The following is a 16402-nucleotide window of genomic DNA, read 5'->3' as shown; positions in this document are numbered from 1 at the left end:
GGAGTTCAGAGGTATATTACATTCAGTCATTTCCCTCAAACTTGGGAACTGGTCGCTGGCATATTGAAGTACACATCGATGGCAGACTGGCAGTCTAAGTGCGTGACAATACAACCCTCAAACTTGTTTTGCCTAAAACATTAGAATGCAAAGCAAATCTCCGAAATCATAAAAGAAAATTTAGCAGTTCCTTGCGGTTTAAGGCATAATTCAGAACCTCTGCCTGCATTGTCAAACATGAAATTTAAAGATTATATCGCATACTGGCAGTTTAAGTGTGTGAAGATACAAACCTCAAGCTTGTTTTGCCTAAAGCACTAGCTTGGAGAGCAAAACTCTGAAAGTTGACACAAGAACATTCAATAGTTCCTTGCAGTTGAAGGCATATACATCAGAAAATTCAGAACTTGTGCCTACATTATTATGCATGGAGCTTAAAGAAATGAAGGATTCCTCATTAAATGCATAAGATACAAACAAGAGAACGAAAAGAAAACTCACACGCACTAGTTCAAGACTAGAAAAGATAGTAATTTTGAGAGAGTGGAACAGCACTGAGGGGTTCACAAGTAAGAAGCTCGCCATCTGCAGTAACTTCATATGTTTCAGGATCAACTTCTATGTGAGGGAGTGCATCATTGAGCTTCATGTCCAATTTGGTCAGCCCACGCACATGTTTGACTGCTTCCACTCGCTTCTTAAGACCATACAACTTTGAAATATCGTTTTCATTTGCAGCCTAGTTAACAAAATAAGATAAACCATCTCAAGAAACTTTCGCAATAACCATACGGAGAGAGATTGCAATAAATATTCTTCATACAAGAGCAAACAGTCACTTGCCTTGCTAACAAAAGCAACAGAAGTGTTGCTTCCAGCCCTCCCATATGCACCAAACATAGGTCTCATAAACACCTGTATTGATTCATGTTCAAATTAACAATAGATGAGATTCGGAAACTTAATTCATGAATTTCGTAAAAATTCATATGGGATTATATTAGGTGAACATGCTAGAGGTAGGGACACAAATGGGTTGAATCTGGTACATCATTTTTGACAAATTTTCTTGTACCAACTCTCAGTGTGTTAAACTGTCCTTGGTCTGACAATTTGCATGCATACTACAGTGCCTCTACAGATGTTCCACTTTTTGCTCTACTATAGCCATTAGGCCAAATTGGTTTGAAAGTGCAAAGAAGATGGCAGTGGTCAGGAACTTTTACTCAGATGCAGGATTGGGACTCAACTTGCAGCTCACATGCAGTGGGGTGGTGGTCCATTGCAAGCATGCTTTGCAAATAGGAAGAGTAATTGACTGATTATGGCCCTCCTAAGAGAATGGAGATGGGATCCTGGAAATAAGGTAGCGGCATGCCCTTTGCAGGGCTGCTCCCAATGTCAAGGATATTTAAGATGGTGATCCCACAATGTTCCCACTCAGCGGAATGCTGCACCTGTAAAAATGCCACATTCAACCTAAATGAAATAAACATATCGCACTTAAAGGCCATTGCCTACTCATATAAAATCGAGTTGAAAATCCACATGATTGAATACCAAGATTTCAAGTATGTAGTTTATCTTGAAAGAGGAGTAGTATGCTAGAAAAGGAAAAACTGCTTCCCTGATATCGATTGTATGAAATGCCAAACAAGAAGGAAGTGATTATTACAGGTTCTGGCGTAGGAATGCTAGCATTTGGATCTCCCATATCAGCCCATGCAACAAAGCCACCCTTTATCACCATTTCTGGCTTGGAACCAAAAAATGAAGGTTTCCACAGAACGAGATCAGCTAATTTCCCTTTCTGTTGAGATACAAAGTAATCATGTCAGAACCACCCACTCATGTCGAATTTTCTTCCCTTTAAAAACTTATCAGAAACTTGAAGAATAATGAGATCACGTTTTATGATTAAGAACTATGTTTTCTAACTTCTAAGCTTTAACTGTTAATATTTATGCTAGATAGATTAGATAGCAACATCCACGTCGACAGAATACATATAACATAGCAAATTAAAAGAATAAGTAGCAGAATTTAGCAAAAGAAGGCTATACCTCAACTGACCCCAGAAGATGGCAAAAACCGTTGGCTATCGCTGGGTTTATGGTGTACTTTGCAATATATCTTTTTATCCGGAAGTTGTCATTTTGGTCACCCATAGGCTCAATTGAGTTTCCTCTTTGCAGTTTCATTTTGTGAGCAGTTTGCCATGTTCGAGTGATTACCTGAAAGCAATATAAGTGACACAAGCTAGTAATAAAACCTTCAATACCACATAACACAAATTTTCACATGAGATAAATTAAATGAAAATCACAGCCACGACCTCATTACAACTTTAAAATCTGAATAAAAGAACTTCAAATTTCTTCCAATTGATATAATCTTGGTCTATTGTAAAGGAAATACAGATCCATTATGGCAGCTTCAGCCGTTGCCAGTAAGACAAGCATGCCAGCAAGCAATAATATAAAGAAGAAAAAGTTGTTGAAAACTGTAACTCTACACCTTTGTCTATTAAAAGGAAATACAGATTTGTTATTGGCAGCTTCAGCCGTTACCAGTAAGACAAACATGCCAGCAAGCAACAATATAAAGAGAAAGCAGCTTTCTGAAAGCTGATCATTCTCCTCCATTAGAATTCTAAAGGGTGTTTCACTTGGGGGGTGTCACTCCACCGAGTGACTTAATCCACTACCTTGTGGATGTAGTTTGTGGGTCATATGGAACAAATTAAATTTCACATCAAAGGCCATCAGTGGACTTAATGACATGTAATCTTGACTCAGTCTTGAGCATAGAAATTGGATGTTCTAAGAAGCTGCTTGGATGCTTCCATGTGCCCTTCGCCCACCTCTTGAAGACTTTGCTTTTGTTTCCTTTTGTTTGGACAGAGTTTGGAATCTTACCCTTTTCCATAAATTAATGGACTTAAATTAACTTGGCCTCATCCCCCAAGAATATCTACCAAAACCTTCCCAATACTGTACTCTTATATTTTTGTATCAAATTTGAACAGTAAATAGGCACAATATTTTAAAATTTGAATAATTTCCACAATTTGTCCATAATTGTTTTGTGGGATTTCACATGCTAGTGATTGCATTGTATTAACTTTTGAAAACAGGTGCGGTTAGAAAAAGCAATTATCTCCAGTTTTCCTTTATATAACTTTGAAATCAAATGATGTCCACTCGTAAGGATGCAAAATATCCGTTTTGTATAGGAGGTCTGACTGAACCGTTCCAAAAAAAATCGGATATAGAAAAAAAATTAATATCTGATTAAGAAATCAGATCAGATTTAATTTTATCCTATATCCAATGCTCTTATGTTTTAAAAATTGGTCAAAAATTCAGTTCAAAATTCAGATCCGGATATGAATGTAAAAATTGGATTCAGATTGTGAAATCAGATTCATATATGACTCTTCTTTGTTTGAATTTGAATACGAGAATATAAAAAAAATGGATACAATTAAGGGTATACCCGAATCGAATCCAATCTGTTGACATCTCTAACCACTCAACTTGAAGACAACTGTCAAAGCAAATTGATGGTTTATGGTAGGATCCATGTTAAAGAATAAATAATCGACAGCCATCTAGAAAAGAAAGAGCTAATTGACTTTTACACAATCTTCTAACCATGTTCAATGCAAAATTGGTCAGTGTGACGAAGCCCTACGAGAAAAACCTATTCACCAAAACGTTAAAACACTACAACAATGTTGGTTTTTAGCAATGGTTCGAACCGTTGGCAAAATCCCCCCAAAGCTGTGAGGAAATGAATTCCCCATGGATCCATGGTCGTTGGGAAAAATACCGTGGGTAATTCAATTTCCAACAGCAAAAGCCATTGGCAATAGTATAGGTCTTCTCTAGATATAGTTGCACATTCTGTTGTTGACTATAGAAGAGCCATTGACCATAGAAAGTTCACCACAAGATTTTGTGTGTTTGTAGGAAGAAACTTAATTACATGAAGAAGTAAAAAGCAGATTGTGGTAGCCTGACACAGTGCCGAATCAAAATACAAAGGCATGACTCAGAATGTAGCCAAATGATGTGGACTAGATCCATACTGAGGGATCTACAGGGAGATAATCTAGCCCCAATGCTAATGATGTGTGACCATAAAGCAGCCACATAGATAGCCAACTATCGCTTGTTTTACAAGAGGATGAAACATATTCAAGTTGATTGCCACTACATATGTTAGTACAGAAGTTTTCATCAAGTTATTTGGCCTCAGGTTTTACCAAATGTAATAATAAATTGAGCATAATAGTTTATACAGACATATATTCTCCAGATTCAAGGCGAGTGTTAAAAGTAACGTGTGTATGCTTAGGTGGTTATATGCAGTTTAGTTAAATTATCAATACCTAATTCTCATTCTTTTTTATTCACTAATCCCTAAGAAGGGGTTAACAGTTAATCAATAGATCGAGCTCTCCCTCTCCCTTTTCTTCTTCTCACTTTTTCTCTATCATTCCTACATATTTCTTAATCACAGGTTATAACATGGAAGATGTAGACAACATAGACCAAGGTGTACAATCAGGAGAAAGCTTCATTTCCAGGTGATTAATGAGGTTGACGTTGCTTTCAATGAGATTATAAAAAGATTAACTGATATGCAAATGCAAAAGTTTGTGAAGGTTTGGACTAAAGAAGCATTTATTATGTCAAGAACCAAAAATGAAACTTTTCAGCATTGCATTCAGTCTGATAGGAGAAGGTACCAAACTTTCTTAGACATAGTGATGGCATATATTTAAAGGCTGGAGCTTTCAAAAAATGCTATTACGTCTAACATGGAGAAGAAGGGGTTCTGTTTGGAGATTTAAGGTAGTACAATCAGATCAAAGATTCAAAGATTGTCATTAACAAGAGGCTTTTAGCAAAGGCATTTATGCTTGTTTAGAAGATTCAAGTAGACATGTTCTTCATTCTGAACACTTGAATACAGAATTTAATGCATTTCGCAGCTCCTTAAGGAGTCCCCAGTTAAACCATATCTAATGAGAAAAACAAGGGTGCTGACAACATATGCATTGGACAAATGAACTAATTGATTGAAGAAGTCAAATTGGTCATCGCAAAATGCATATTTAGAAGTCAAAATTCAAAATCTGGGACATCCATGTCTGGAAAATTACCTACATAATTAAATCAAAAAAATAAAAGATATGAAAGGATTCATGCTTGAAAATTTCAAGTAGAAGACAGATATACAAACTTCTCCAATACGACCCATAGCTTGTGAATCAGATGAGATGATACTGATGGCTCCCATGTCATGCAAAATATCTTCTGCAGCAATTGTCTCTGCTCGAATTCGTGATTCAGCAAATGCTACATCCTCAGAAATGTTTTTATCAAGGTGATGACAGACCATCTGGATCAATCAAAGTAAAAATATTCTAAGTGGCATGAAAAAACTTTAACTTCAACTTGGGAAATGAGAGTGAAAAATCACCAGCATGTCAAGATGTTCATCAATGGTATTAGAGGTAAATGGTCGTGTAGGATTTGTTGAAGATGGTAAGACATTTTTAATCCCACAAACTTTTATTATATCTGGTGCATGGCCTCCACCTGCACCTTCACTGTTCGGAGAAAAGTTAAACTGTCAGTCCTGCACTTTTAACAAATCGAAGAATAATGCAGCAAACAAAGTAATAACAAAAGGCTTTCATCATTGAGCTATTTGTGATTTTACATATATAAATTTATTTGAAGCAACAAGAATACAGGCTTAATTAACACCAAACCTGACATAGTTCTTTTAGAAATTTCAGCGAGAAACAAGTCATAAAACAAAAGCCACAAGTAACAAATAATCTGACCAAAGAATGCTACAACCAATAGGCTAGCAGTCAGCATGGCTATGGCAATGTACTTGGTGTGTGTCTGCTGTAATTTTGAAAATGGCTACTGGGAGGAAGGGGTGGAGGGGAAGAGGAGGGGAGGTGGCATGTGTGTTACTGTGAAATATTTCATTTCATCTATGGCATGATGCCTTGGGTTGCACTCCCTTTTACCTTGTCTCTATGCTTCAGTTAGTGTGAAGAAGAGCCAGTCAAACAATACTTTTGATGGGAGCCCTTCCCTTTTTATTGATGTTTCTACTACAAGATTGCCAGGCTGGTGAAACTATTTTGACTGCTCCAGAGTCAGTCCAGACACAAAGAACCACTGGTTCCATGCTCTCTCGTCTTACTGCTTTGACTACATCTACTTTCTACAATAATAATTATGATATGTTTGAATAATATATTTTGGTATTATCTGTTTACCAGTTTATATTTTATAAATATGAATCATGGGACTCCTTTTTGAAAAGCTCATCATTGTCAATCACACCTCCATCCATTGACATAGACTAGACCTCAGCAAGGGCCATAGGCAGGATGCAGCCATTTACCGTCACAAACGGAAGAATACAATATCTCGAGTAATTCTTTGAGAACTTGAAAGGAGATGCTGTATTTTTCTCTGCATTTTGGCTAATAAGATCAAGTGTAGTGTCTTATCAGTTCAAAGAGAGACCAACACTAAATGCTAAGTTGATTCCTCAACAACCTAAGAACTGTGAAGAATGTTGTTGATGCCAACTAACTTGCAGAAGAACGAAACTTCAAAACTAAAGTACTTACACTAGAAGACAACAAGGAAGACAACATAAAACAAAAGTAACTTTTGTACTTCATTAGAGAAAGTTTGTTGCCCATTTATATGGACGAGAATAGCAACGGGTCGGGTCCTGAACAAGTGCCCGAATCCAAACAGACCCACTTAGATACAAAATGAATATACTAACAAAATGGATCAAAAAATAACATATGTAAATCAAAATTACATTTCAACCCTTGGTCGCCTCAAGTATCTACACAAAGGAACCTCCTCTCGTGTAAGCTCTGAGTCCACAGGGGATCTCACGGTTGAAGGCTCATGGACCGCACTGATACCCGAAGGTGGAACTTGAGGCGAGGAACTGGACCCAAGAGAGTGACGGGTCTGGTCCTGCCCTGCATCATTCTTCCCTGGTTGGAGAGAAGTCATCTCCGACGAATCATTGTCACCAGAGTAGGGAAACGAATCAGAAACATTGAAGATCAGTGAAATTTGCCAATCCTCAAGAAGCTCAAGCTGATAAGCATTTTTTCCTAGACGTCGACTGATACGGAAAGGGCCATATTTCCTAGGACTTAACTTACTATAGGTACCAAGAGGACATCACTCAGGTCGTAGGTAGACCCAAACTTGTTGACCCACTTCAAAGTTGACATCTCGACGACTCCGATCAACACGGGACTTGTAGGTTTCATACCTCTCCTGGAGCTTCTGCTTCACTTGACTATGGACGTCACACATATATTCAATAGCATCTAGTGCCGCCGGAACATGCTCTCCAGCACCTGGTACTGGGGATAAGTCAACAACATGGTTTGGGGACCGACCATACACCACTTGGAAAGGGGTCTTCCCAGTGGAACGGTTGACTGAGTTATTATATGCAAACTCAGCTTGTGGTAGCACTAAGTCCCAGGTTTTGGTATTTTCTCCTACAAGACACCTGAGTAAGTTTCCTAAAATTCTATTAACTATCTCGGTTTGGCCATCGGTCTGAGGGTGGTAAGCACTACTGAACTGAAGTTTCATATTAAGAAGAGACCATAGAGAACACCAAAAATGACTCAGGAACCTCGTATCTCGATCTGATGTGATTGAACGAGGAAGTCCATGAAACTGTGCCACATCTTTGAAATAGTAAGAGGCAACGAATGAGGCATCTGTCGTCCTCTTACATGGAATGAAAACGGTCATCTTCAAAAATCTGTCTACAACAACCATGATTGAATCCACACTACGGATCGTCTTGGGAAGTCTGACGATGAAATCCATAGAAACATGCTCCCAGGGCCTATCTGGAATAGGTAGGGGAGTATACAAACCACTATTTTGACTATGCCCCTTTGCGATTTGGCAAGTGCAACAACATTGAACAAACTTTATGACATCCTTCCTCATCTTGGGCCAATAGTAGCGTTCATCCATCAAAGAATATGTCTTGTCCTGCCCAAAATGCCCCAACATTGCATTACCATGGAATTCTGCAATAAGTTGTAAACGTAATGAGTATTGAGGGATACACAACTTATTCCCACGGAAAAGGTAGCCATTGTGAATGGAAAATTTAGAGTCTAGGGGTTGAGACGCACTAGAGCACTCAGACCAAATGTGACTAAAGTCCGGGTCAGCATGATACATGTCCTTGAAACTTTCAAATCCGACTACCTCCACAGACATGGACATCAGTAGGTTGTTCTTTCTACTAAGGGTGTCTGCAACTCTATTAAATTTTCCTGATTGATGGCGAATGGAGAAGGTGTACTCTTGCATGAAATTAATCCACTTGACGTGACGAGCACTCATCTTCTTTTGGCTATGGAGATACTTAAGTGTCTCATGATCTGTAAACAGAATAAATTCTTTGTAGATTAAATAGTGTCTCCAATATCGAAGGGCCCGTACAACAGCGTAGAACTCCAAGTCATAGGTAGAGTACTGACATTTGGCTCCGCTTAGCTTCTCGCTATAGAAAGCGACTGGCCTCTTGTTCTGACTAAGCACAGCTCCAATTCCAACCTTAGAGGCATCACATTCTACCTCAAATACCTTAGTGAAGTCAGTTAAAGCCAATACGGGGGGCGTGAATGTACATGGTTGGGTTGGGTAGTCAGACTTGCAAAAGGCGTCCTCAGCCGCTTGGGTCCACTTAAAAGTCTCACCCTTGAGACACTCAGTGATAGGAACCATAATGGTGCTGAAGTTTCTGATGAATCTACGATAGAATGTGGCTAGACCATGAAAACTCCTGACATCACCTACTGTTCTTGGCGTTGGCCAATCTACGATAGCTTGCACCTTAGAGGGATCAGCCTGCACTCCTTTTGACGAAACAATGAACCCCAAGAAGACAAGGTTCGAAGTGAGGAAACTACATTTCTTGGCATTGACGAACAACTTTTCCTTACGCAAGGTCTCTAGGACTTGACGCAGATGACCAAGGTGATCAAAACTTGTGAGGCTAAAAACCAAAATGTCATCAAAGTACACTACAACAAATTTTCCAATGTATGGCCGAAGGACTTGCGTCATGATGCTCATGAAGGTGCTGGGTGCATTTGACAGTCCAAATGGCATGACTAGCCACTCATAGAGTTCATCTCATGTTTTAAACACAGTTTTCCATTCATCTCCTTCTCAAATTCTTATCTAATGGTATCCACTTTTCAAATCAATTTTCGAGAACACTTGAGCTCCCGCTAGCATATCCAGCATATCATCCAATCTTGGAATAGGGAAACCGTACTTAACGGTGATTTTATTGATAGCTCGACTATCCACGCACATCCGCTTCGTGCCATCTTTCTTTGGAGTCAATAAAGCTGGAACTGCACACGGGCTAACACTCTCTCGAATGTAACCCTTTTGCAACAATTCATTCACTTGCCTCTACAACTCAGCAGGATCAATGGGGTTCATTAGATAGGCCGGTAGGTTGAACTAGCACCCGGGACAAAGTCTATAGCATGTTGAACATCCCGGTTTGGTGGCAATACCGGAGGCAACGGGACAAAGTCTATAGCATGTTGAACATCCCGGTTTGGTGGCAATACCGGAGGCAAATCGTCTGGCATAATGTCTTGAAACTCAGAAATGAGTGGCGCTACCTCTTTTGGAATGTCTGATGAGGGAACGAAACTTCAATTTGATGCAAACTAACTTGCATCAAAACTAACTTGCAGAACTAGAAACTTCAAAACTAAAGTACTTACACTAGAAGACAACATAAAACAAAAGTAACTTTTGTACTTCATTCGACATCAAGTGTATACAAAATAACTTTGTCGCCCATTTATATGGACGAGAATAGCAACGGGTCGGGTACTGAACAAGTGCCTGAATCCAAACAGACCTACTTAGATACAAAATGAATATACTAACAAAATGGATAACAAAAATAACATATGTAAATCAAAATTACATTTCAACCCTTGGTCCGCCTAGAGTATCTACGATGAGGAACCTCCTCTTGTGTAAGCTCTGGGTCCATAGGAGATCCCACGGTTGAAGGCTCATGGACTACACTGATGCCCGAAGGTGGAACCTGAGGCGAGGAACTGGACCCAGGAGAGTGACGGGTCTGGTCCTGCCCTGCATCAGTTGTTCATCCATGACTAAGTGGAAGAAACAAGTTCATAATTCAACCAACATGCTTATGAAGGTCCGTGCCTTCTAAGGAGATCGTAAGATAAATAATAATGTCAGAAAAAAGAACTGCAAGTAGAGTTTTCCTCTAAAATTGATTTGGATAAAATTAAGAGGAAACAGGGGAGCTAATATGAAGAACTAATAGGTGTGAAACAGATAATTTTGAGACATATATTAATTGGCACCATCATTAGTTAAAAAAAAAAACCTAAGAACATTGGTGCAAGCCTCAACACAAGGCCTGTACACTCGAGAACAATTTCACAATGAAAAATCACACAAATGGTCACACGTGGACAAAGTCACACACACACACACACACACACAAAACTTCAATGTCCTTGCAAAGATGCTTAGAGAAGAATTCTCTCAAGAGGGAGTAATTCCTCGAATATATGAAGAAAAAAAGGACCTAAGTCCCACAGATGCTAGTCCAGCAATTTTCAAAAAATCTCGGGTACACACGCACACACACAAAGAGAAGGAAGAGAGATGCATGTTACACATATAATCTGTCATACAACTAATCAACTATTTTTGTTATATATTTTTTGACTTTTTATTAATGATGTAAATAAATTTTCAAATTAAAGTTTTAACTATTTTACATCAAATAAAATAAGGTTTTTTCTAAATCAGAAGGATAGCCCTCTGTTGTTCTTTTAATAAAGATGAAAGGGATGGCAAAGCAAGCCTCATCCTTCTTAAAAGGATGACAAGGCCTAGTCATCCTTTTAAGAAGCACTAGAAAAGTAAAAACAGCAGTTGTCATTTTGAGGAAGAATGAAAGAGAGAGAGAGAGGAAAAAGGAACATAAGAGGGAAGAACAAAACAAAGTGGAGGGAAACCAAAAAGGCAGTCTTAAAAGATATTGAGAGACGGTCAAAAGGAAAAAGAAGCAGGAAACATGGAAAAAGTGGAGAAAATTTTTAAAAATAAAAAAGAAAAGAAAGGAAAAAAAATTAAAAACAAAGAGGGGATGTTCAGCAACAGATGACTCGGTTTGACCAAGTCGGTGCCACACTGACAGCGAACACCCACCCGCATCACTGCAAGTGTGGCACCAGATTTGGCACATCCCTGTGACTTAAAAAGGGACTGGGCTGGCTATTCAGTTACCTCCAAGGACTAGAAATCTACCCATGGAGCTGATTAACAACCAGCGTAGTCTTGGTCAAGGTCTATTCTTGATTAAAAACACACAAAAAAAATCTATATATACATGTACACCAAAGTTAATATTGCCGGATGGTTAGAAATAAAAAATCTGTTACTAAAAAACAGTCGCTGCAAGAGTATTAAGGCGGACAATTAATGGTGCAGCAACAGTTCAAGGAGTTTTTAATGGTTTATGGTGTTTTGAGCAACACATCTTCTAGTTTTTAACCATCTCTCTCACACACACACACACACACATATATATATATATATATTATGAAGTCAATGTTGTTGTGTGCCTGATGACTAAAAATTGAAAATTGATCGCTAAAAGCACCATAGATCGTTGTTGAAGACACCATGAACCATTGCTGAATAAACCGTCACTAATGCTTATGCGACAGCTATTTGCTATCCAACAAAACAGATAAACATATTTATGGACATACACATAAAACATGGTACTACACATAAATTTCAATACCATCTTCCCTTGAGGGATTGATAAATGGTATGAAGCTAAACACCCAGTCTACACGTCTCAGCAGAAAAATCAAATCAATTGACTATAGAGGTGGTTTCCAACAAAATTTTTCCTCAATCTGCGGAAGTACTTGCAAGTGCATTCTTTCTCGGGGCTTGAAAGTGAAGAAGAAGTAGCAAGCTACGCTAGAAAAGACCTGCATGAGCCACATTATCCTAGCAGCAAGCCAAAGGAGCCAACCAGTCAAAATTGAAGCCTAAAAGGCACAAGATCCACAACCATTCCTCTCAGAAATTGTCTAATCCAAGAACAAGACTAGATTATTTAAGGGAACATCAACCCAAATGTATGTCTGTATCAAAAATTGAGTTCAAGCATGTCCAGCTCATTATTACAACTGTAAGTGAATGATTATGTGTCTTATGTTTTACACAGGGAAATAGGAAACAAGAATAGAATAAATAAACTTGTAGGTATAGAAAGTTCAGTTTACCTGTGATATGTATGAATCGTCCTTCCTCTAAATGCATCAATAGTATGTTCAACACATCCAGATTCATTTAATGTGTCCGTATGTATATTAACCTATTAATCAAAACACAAACACAAACAAAGATCGGTCTAAGAGTAATTGCTTCTGAAGATTGACAAGATGTTGAAAAGCATAAAAAGGTACCTGGATGTCATACTCCTCAGCAATAGCCAAACATTTGTCAATGGCAGCTGGGGTACTTCCCCAATCCTCGTGCAGCTTTAGACCAATGGCTCCAGCCTCAATTATTTCACGTAATCCCTCACTTTTTGCACTATTGCCCTGAATTTTTTTCCCAAAAGAAAAGATAAAATTTCAAAGATAAGCAAAACAATTCACGAAAGATAATATAGTACTAAGAACCACAAAATATCAATAGCTTTCCAACTACAATTTTTTAGTCTCTTACATTTACATTTTGAAATTTTTACATGCTTGCATTTTGCAAAATCTGTGACGAGAATTTTTCTCACTTAACTTCTTGGGTCAAGATTCTTGAGTCTGCGAAATGAAATTCAAAAGGAAAATGGCATCATTCAAGAATCTAGATGACAACCAAGAAAGAAATAGAATATTAGGCATATCTACCTATACGCGTTCATTGAGTCCTTTATACATCCAATCTAATTGATTTTCCTTTTCTAGTTATTTTTAATCCAGATTCAACCCTACAGACCCAATCTATGGGGTTGAATTAGTGGAGATCACCTTTCGAATTACCAAGTAACCAACATGTATCAAGGTTTTTTCAGTAACCCAAAAGTCAATAGATGAAAAGGCATCAAATTTTGTAGGCTGGAAAGGGACTTTTTAAGTCTAAATTACAAACAAAGAATTAATTTTTTGTACTCTAACCATGCTGAACGCATCTGTACCATTTAACTAAATCAAAACATCGTAAAAACAATTCTAGGTTATACATGCAAAACAAATAAGGTACAAATATAACATACTTTGATGCATATCATGCACAGACACACACACACACACGTGAAAAACCATTATTCAAGCAATGGTGACAACTAGCAACTTTGAATTAGTGCAGAAAAAAGAAAAATATAGCAGTCTGTCAATCAATCTTATATAAATGTGTTTGTAAGCTGCAATTACCTTTCCAGTAAAGCCAAAATTTAGGGGCAAGTCATCAGTAGATTGCAGCATTAACTGCATTTGTATTGGAGCAGGTGTACAGGTAGTTGCACGTGTACCATGTGCTGGACCAGTTCCACCACCAACTAGTGTCGTGATACCTTCAGATGAATCAACTAAGCATGTCAATACATTTGTGCCTTTTTATGTTATTTTGAAAGTTTTCCAAAAGAAATGAGAATTGATACTTCGATGAATTATTTCGTTTCAAAAAGCAAATTAACTTGTCAGATTTACTAGATGCTTTTTGCATGCTATGCATACGATCGCCATATGTTCATATGAACTCATATTACAACCATATGTAATGCATGCATAGTTGCATGAGTAAAATCTCCAGGATGTACAAAAATCCCAAAGAACGGTGATTGTAGTTGATTAGTTTTAGCACTCTACGGTACATAATTCCTGCATAGTGATTTTTATTTTAATACAGACAACTAAGTGCTTCCTTTTTACTGTTTGCAGTGAACCTATTTTACTATAGAGGAAGACTCTAACTAATGCCAAGAAATAAAGAGCATGAAAGAATTATGATTTTGCTTTTTGAGATGAAAACATCATTCTTAAACAGAAACACACTTGAATATCCCATAAGCAGCTTATATCTCATATAAGTTCTATAAAATATTTTTAAAAAATTTGGTCAAACAATGATATAAGAATTGAATCCAAACTGCTTCACAATAACTAACCACTTGACATTGCCTCTTGTGCTAATTGAGGGCAGATAAAATGGACATGACAATCTATTCCACCAGCTGTTACGATCATTCCTTCTGCAGCAATAACCTCAGTATTGACCTGCCAAAATGGAAAAAAGTGTTAGATAGTAAATGTGATAATTATTAGCATAATCATAAATAACTACTTTCTGGAAAGTAAATTACTCCAACTATCATATCCTCCTGGACACCGTCCATTACGTCAGGGTTTCCTGCCTTTCCAACAGAACTTATCTTTCCATCTTTGATACCAATATCAGCCTTGTAAATGCCTGTATAATCAATAATCAAAGCATTTGTAACAACTGCATCAAGACAAGAAGCAACTGGATATCCGGTTGCTTGTCCCATTCCATCACGCAGAACCTTTCCCCCTCCAAATTTGCATTCATCACCATAAACTGTGAAGTCTCTCTCAACCTCAGCAAACAAGTTTGTGTCACCCAACCTGATCTTGTCACCAACTGTAGGCCCATAAATATTAACATAAACTTCACGAGAAACTTTTGTTGTAAGATTGCCATCATCTGTTGTCATCCCATCTCTGCAACAAAAGTTGATTAACAGCAGCACCAAGCACCCTAGTCAGAGGTAAATACAGTATGAAACATAGACAACAAAAATTTGAACGAACTGAGTCAACAGGAAGGTTCTTACACACAAAGATTGTCATCCATATGTCCAAAATTTTTAGCAAATATATCCTTCATAACTTCTTGAGAACTTTCCACTGGCCCATCTGAAATTCCATTCCCTCCTCTTATTACACGCTTCCCACCAATACTGACAAGTGTAACAGATTTCCTTTCGCCTGGCTGTAGAAAATGAACCAAGCGGAAAAAGAAATACAGGATTTAGAATAATAAATTCCAAAATAGATTTACCAGTAGTACAGTAAAAAATACTAGTGAAGACTGCATCTTGATAAGCGATATCATTATTCTTGTTATATACAGGTTCTAGGATTAAACAATCATGACAAAATGGAAAAACAAGAAAAATTACATGAAATTACATATTAAGCAAATAAAACTAGATTTTTTGTGATCAGATTACATTAATATAGAGATATTATCACAAAAAAACTAAAATTTATGTACTCAAAATGCCTTGCAATATTTTGACTTTAATATTACTCTTCAAATTTCATTAAAATTTTGATATTTCAAAAGCAAGACCTGCAATTATTTTTTCCAGATAAAAATGGACGAAGAAATCAAATGATGAAGCCTAAGCAAGGAACACAACCTTCAGCATACATGAAACGGAAAATGTATTAAGAAGAGAAAACTTAAAACTGAAGATGGAGCTACGTGCGAAGTGAATGAGAACGAATGAGAACGAAGTGGAAGTATGGAGAAAAAAGGATTATGCACAAAAGTACATGTAACTTCATCAATATAAAGGCCAAATGGAAACAGGAAATTTTCAAAACGCACCTAAACTATTCCTAACAATCAAAAACATGTCTAACCTGCCCTCTTTTTCATATTTAATTAAAAAAGTCTAGTAGTTATTTTCCTTCGAGTAACCTGTTAAGTAGATCACAAAATATTTTCTTATTTATTCATCTAACACTTCAACTTAAAATTTTGAGGACAAGTTAGTTACTAGGCAAATTAATCCTTGTCAACCTGAAACTTATATTGTTGCCTGTGACAAAAGAAAAAAAAAAAGTTAAACCAAAAAGACAAGCCCATTAAATATTTTGGTTTTGGAAGGACTTCTCTCGTCACCACAAAAAATAAGTTTCAGGTTGTATAATAATAGTATAATAATAATAAAATAACTTTAGCTACATAACCACAAAATAATCAGATCAACTAAAGAAATCCAAAAGAACAACCGAATTATAGAGAAAAGGACATTGTTGTGCTCTTCAAAGAGAGAAAGAGAGGATTAATACTTTTTAAAAAAGATCATGTATTAGAAGCGGAAGAAGAAAAGAAAGCCCAAACCTTAAGAAAACAAAAAACATGTAAAACTAATTGTCATTAAAAACTAAAACCTAAGTTGCCAGTAATTTAGTAATTTTTATAAATTAACCTCCAGTTTTAGA

The 16402-nt window shown here is 37.2% G+C and overlaps 1 protein-coding gene across 5 annotated transcripts in view; it reads right to left on the bottom strand.

The window, feature by feature from the left end:
- Nucleotides 1-16402, bottom strand: part of LOC116251243 (urease) — a 28502-nt gene continuing 12100 nt past the window's right edge. The window contains exons 8-21 of one of the 5 annotated variants that reach the window (XR_004171623.2): nucleotides 15001-15158; nucleotides 14509-14887; nucleotides 14314-14422; nucleotides 13580-13719; nucleotides 12614-12751; nucleotides 12431-12522; nucleotides 5494-5623; nucleotides 5254-5412; nucleotides 2064-2234; nucleotides 1676-1810; nucleotides 844-915; nucleotides 502-739; nucleotides 294-337; nucleotides 1-223 (exon numbers count right to left, since the gene is read on the bottom strand). Coding sequence is in view for 3 of the 5 variants with exons in the window: in XM_031625398.2 (XP_031481258.1) it covers nucleotides 518-739; nucleotides 844-915; nucleotides 1676-1810; nucleotides 2064-2234; nucleotides 5254-5412; nucleotides 5494-5623; nucleotides 12431-12522; nucleotides 12614-12751; nucleotides 13580-13719; nucleotides 14314-14422; nucleotides 14509-14887; nucleotides 15001-15158 (1905 nt within the window). In the remaining 2 variants the exon portion in view is untranslated. The other 4 variants (XR_004171622.2, XM_031625398.2, XM_031625395.2 and 1 more) reach the window with 4 other exon arrangements.

This window comes from Nymphaea colorata, chromosome 3, assembly GCF_008831285.2.
Source record: "Nymphaea colorata isolate Beijing-Zhang1983 chromosome 3, ASM883128v2, whole genome shotgun sequence".
NCBI lineage: Eukaryota > Viridiplantae > Streptophyta > Magnoliopsida > Nymphaeales > Nymphaeaceae > Nymphaea > Nymphaea colorata.
The sequence above is the reverse complement of the archived record's forward strand: the minus strand, read 5'-3'. Positions and strand labels throughout refer to the sequence as shown.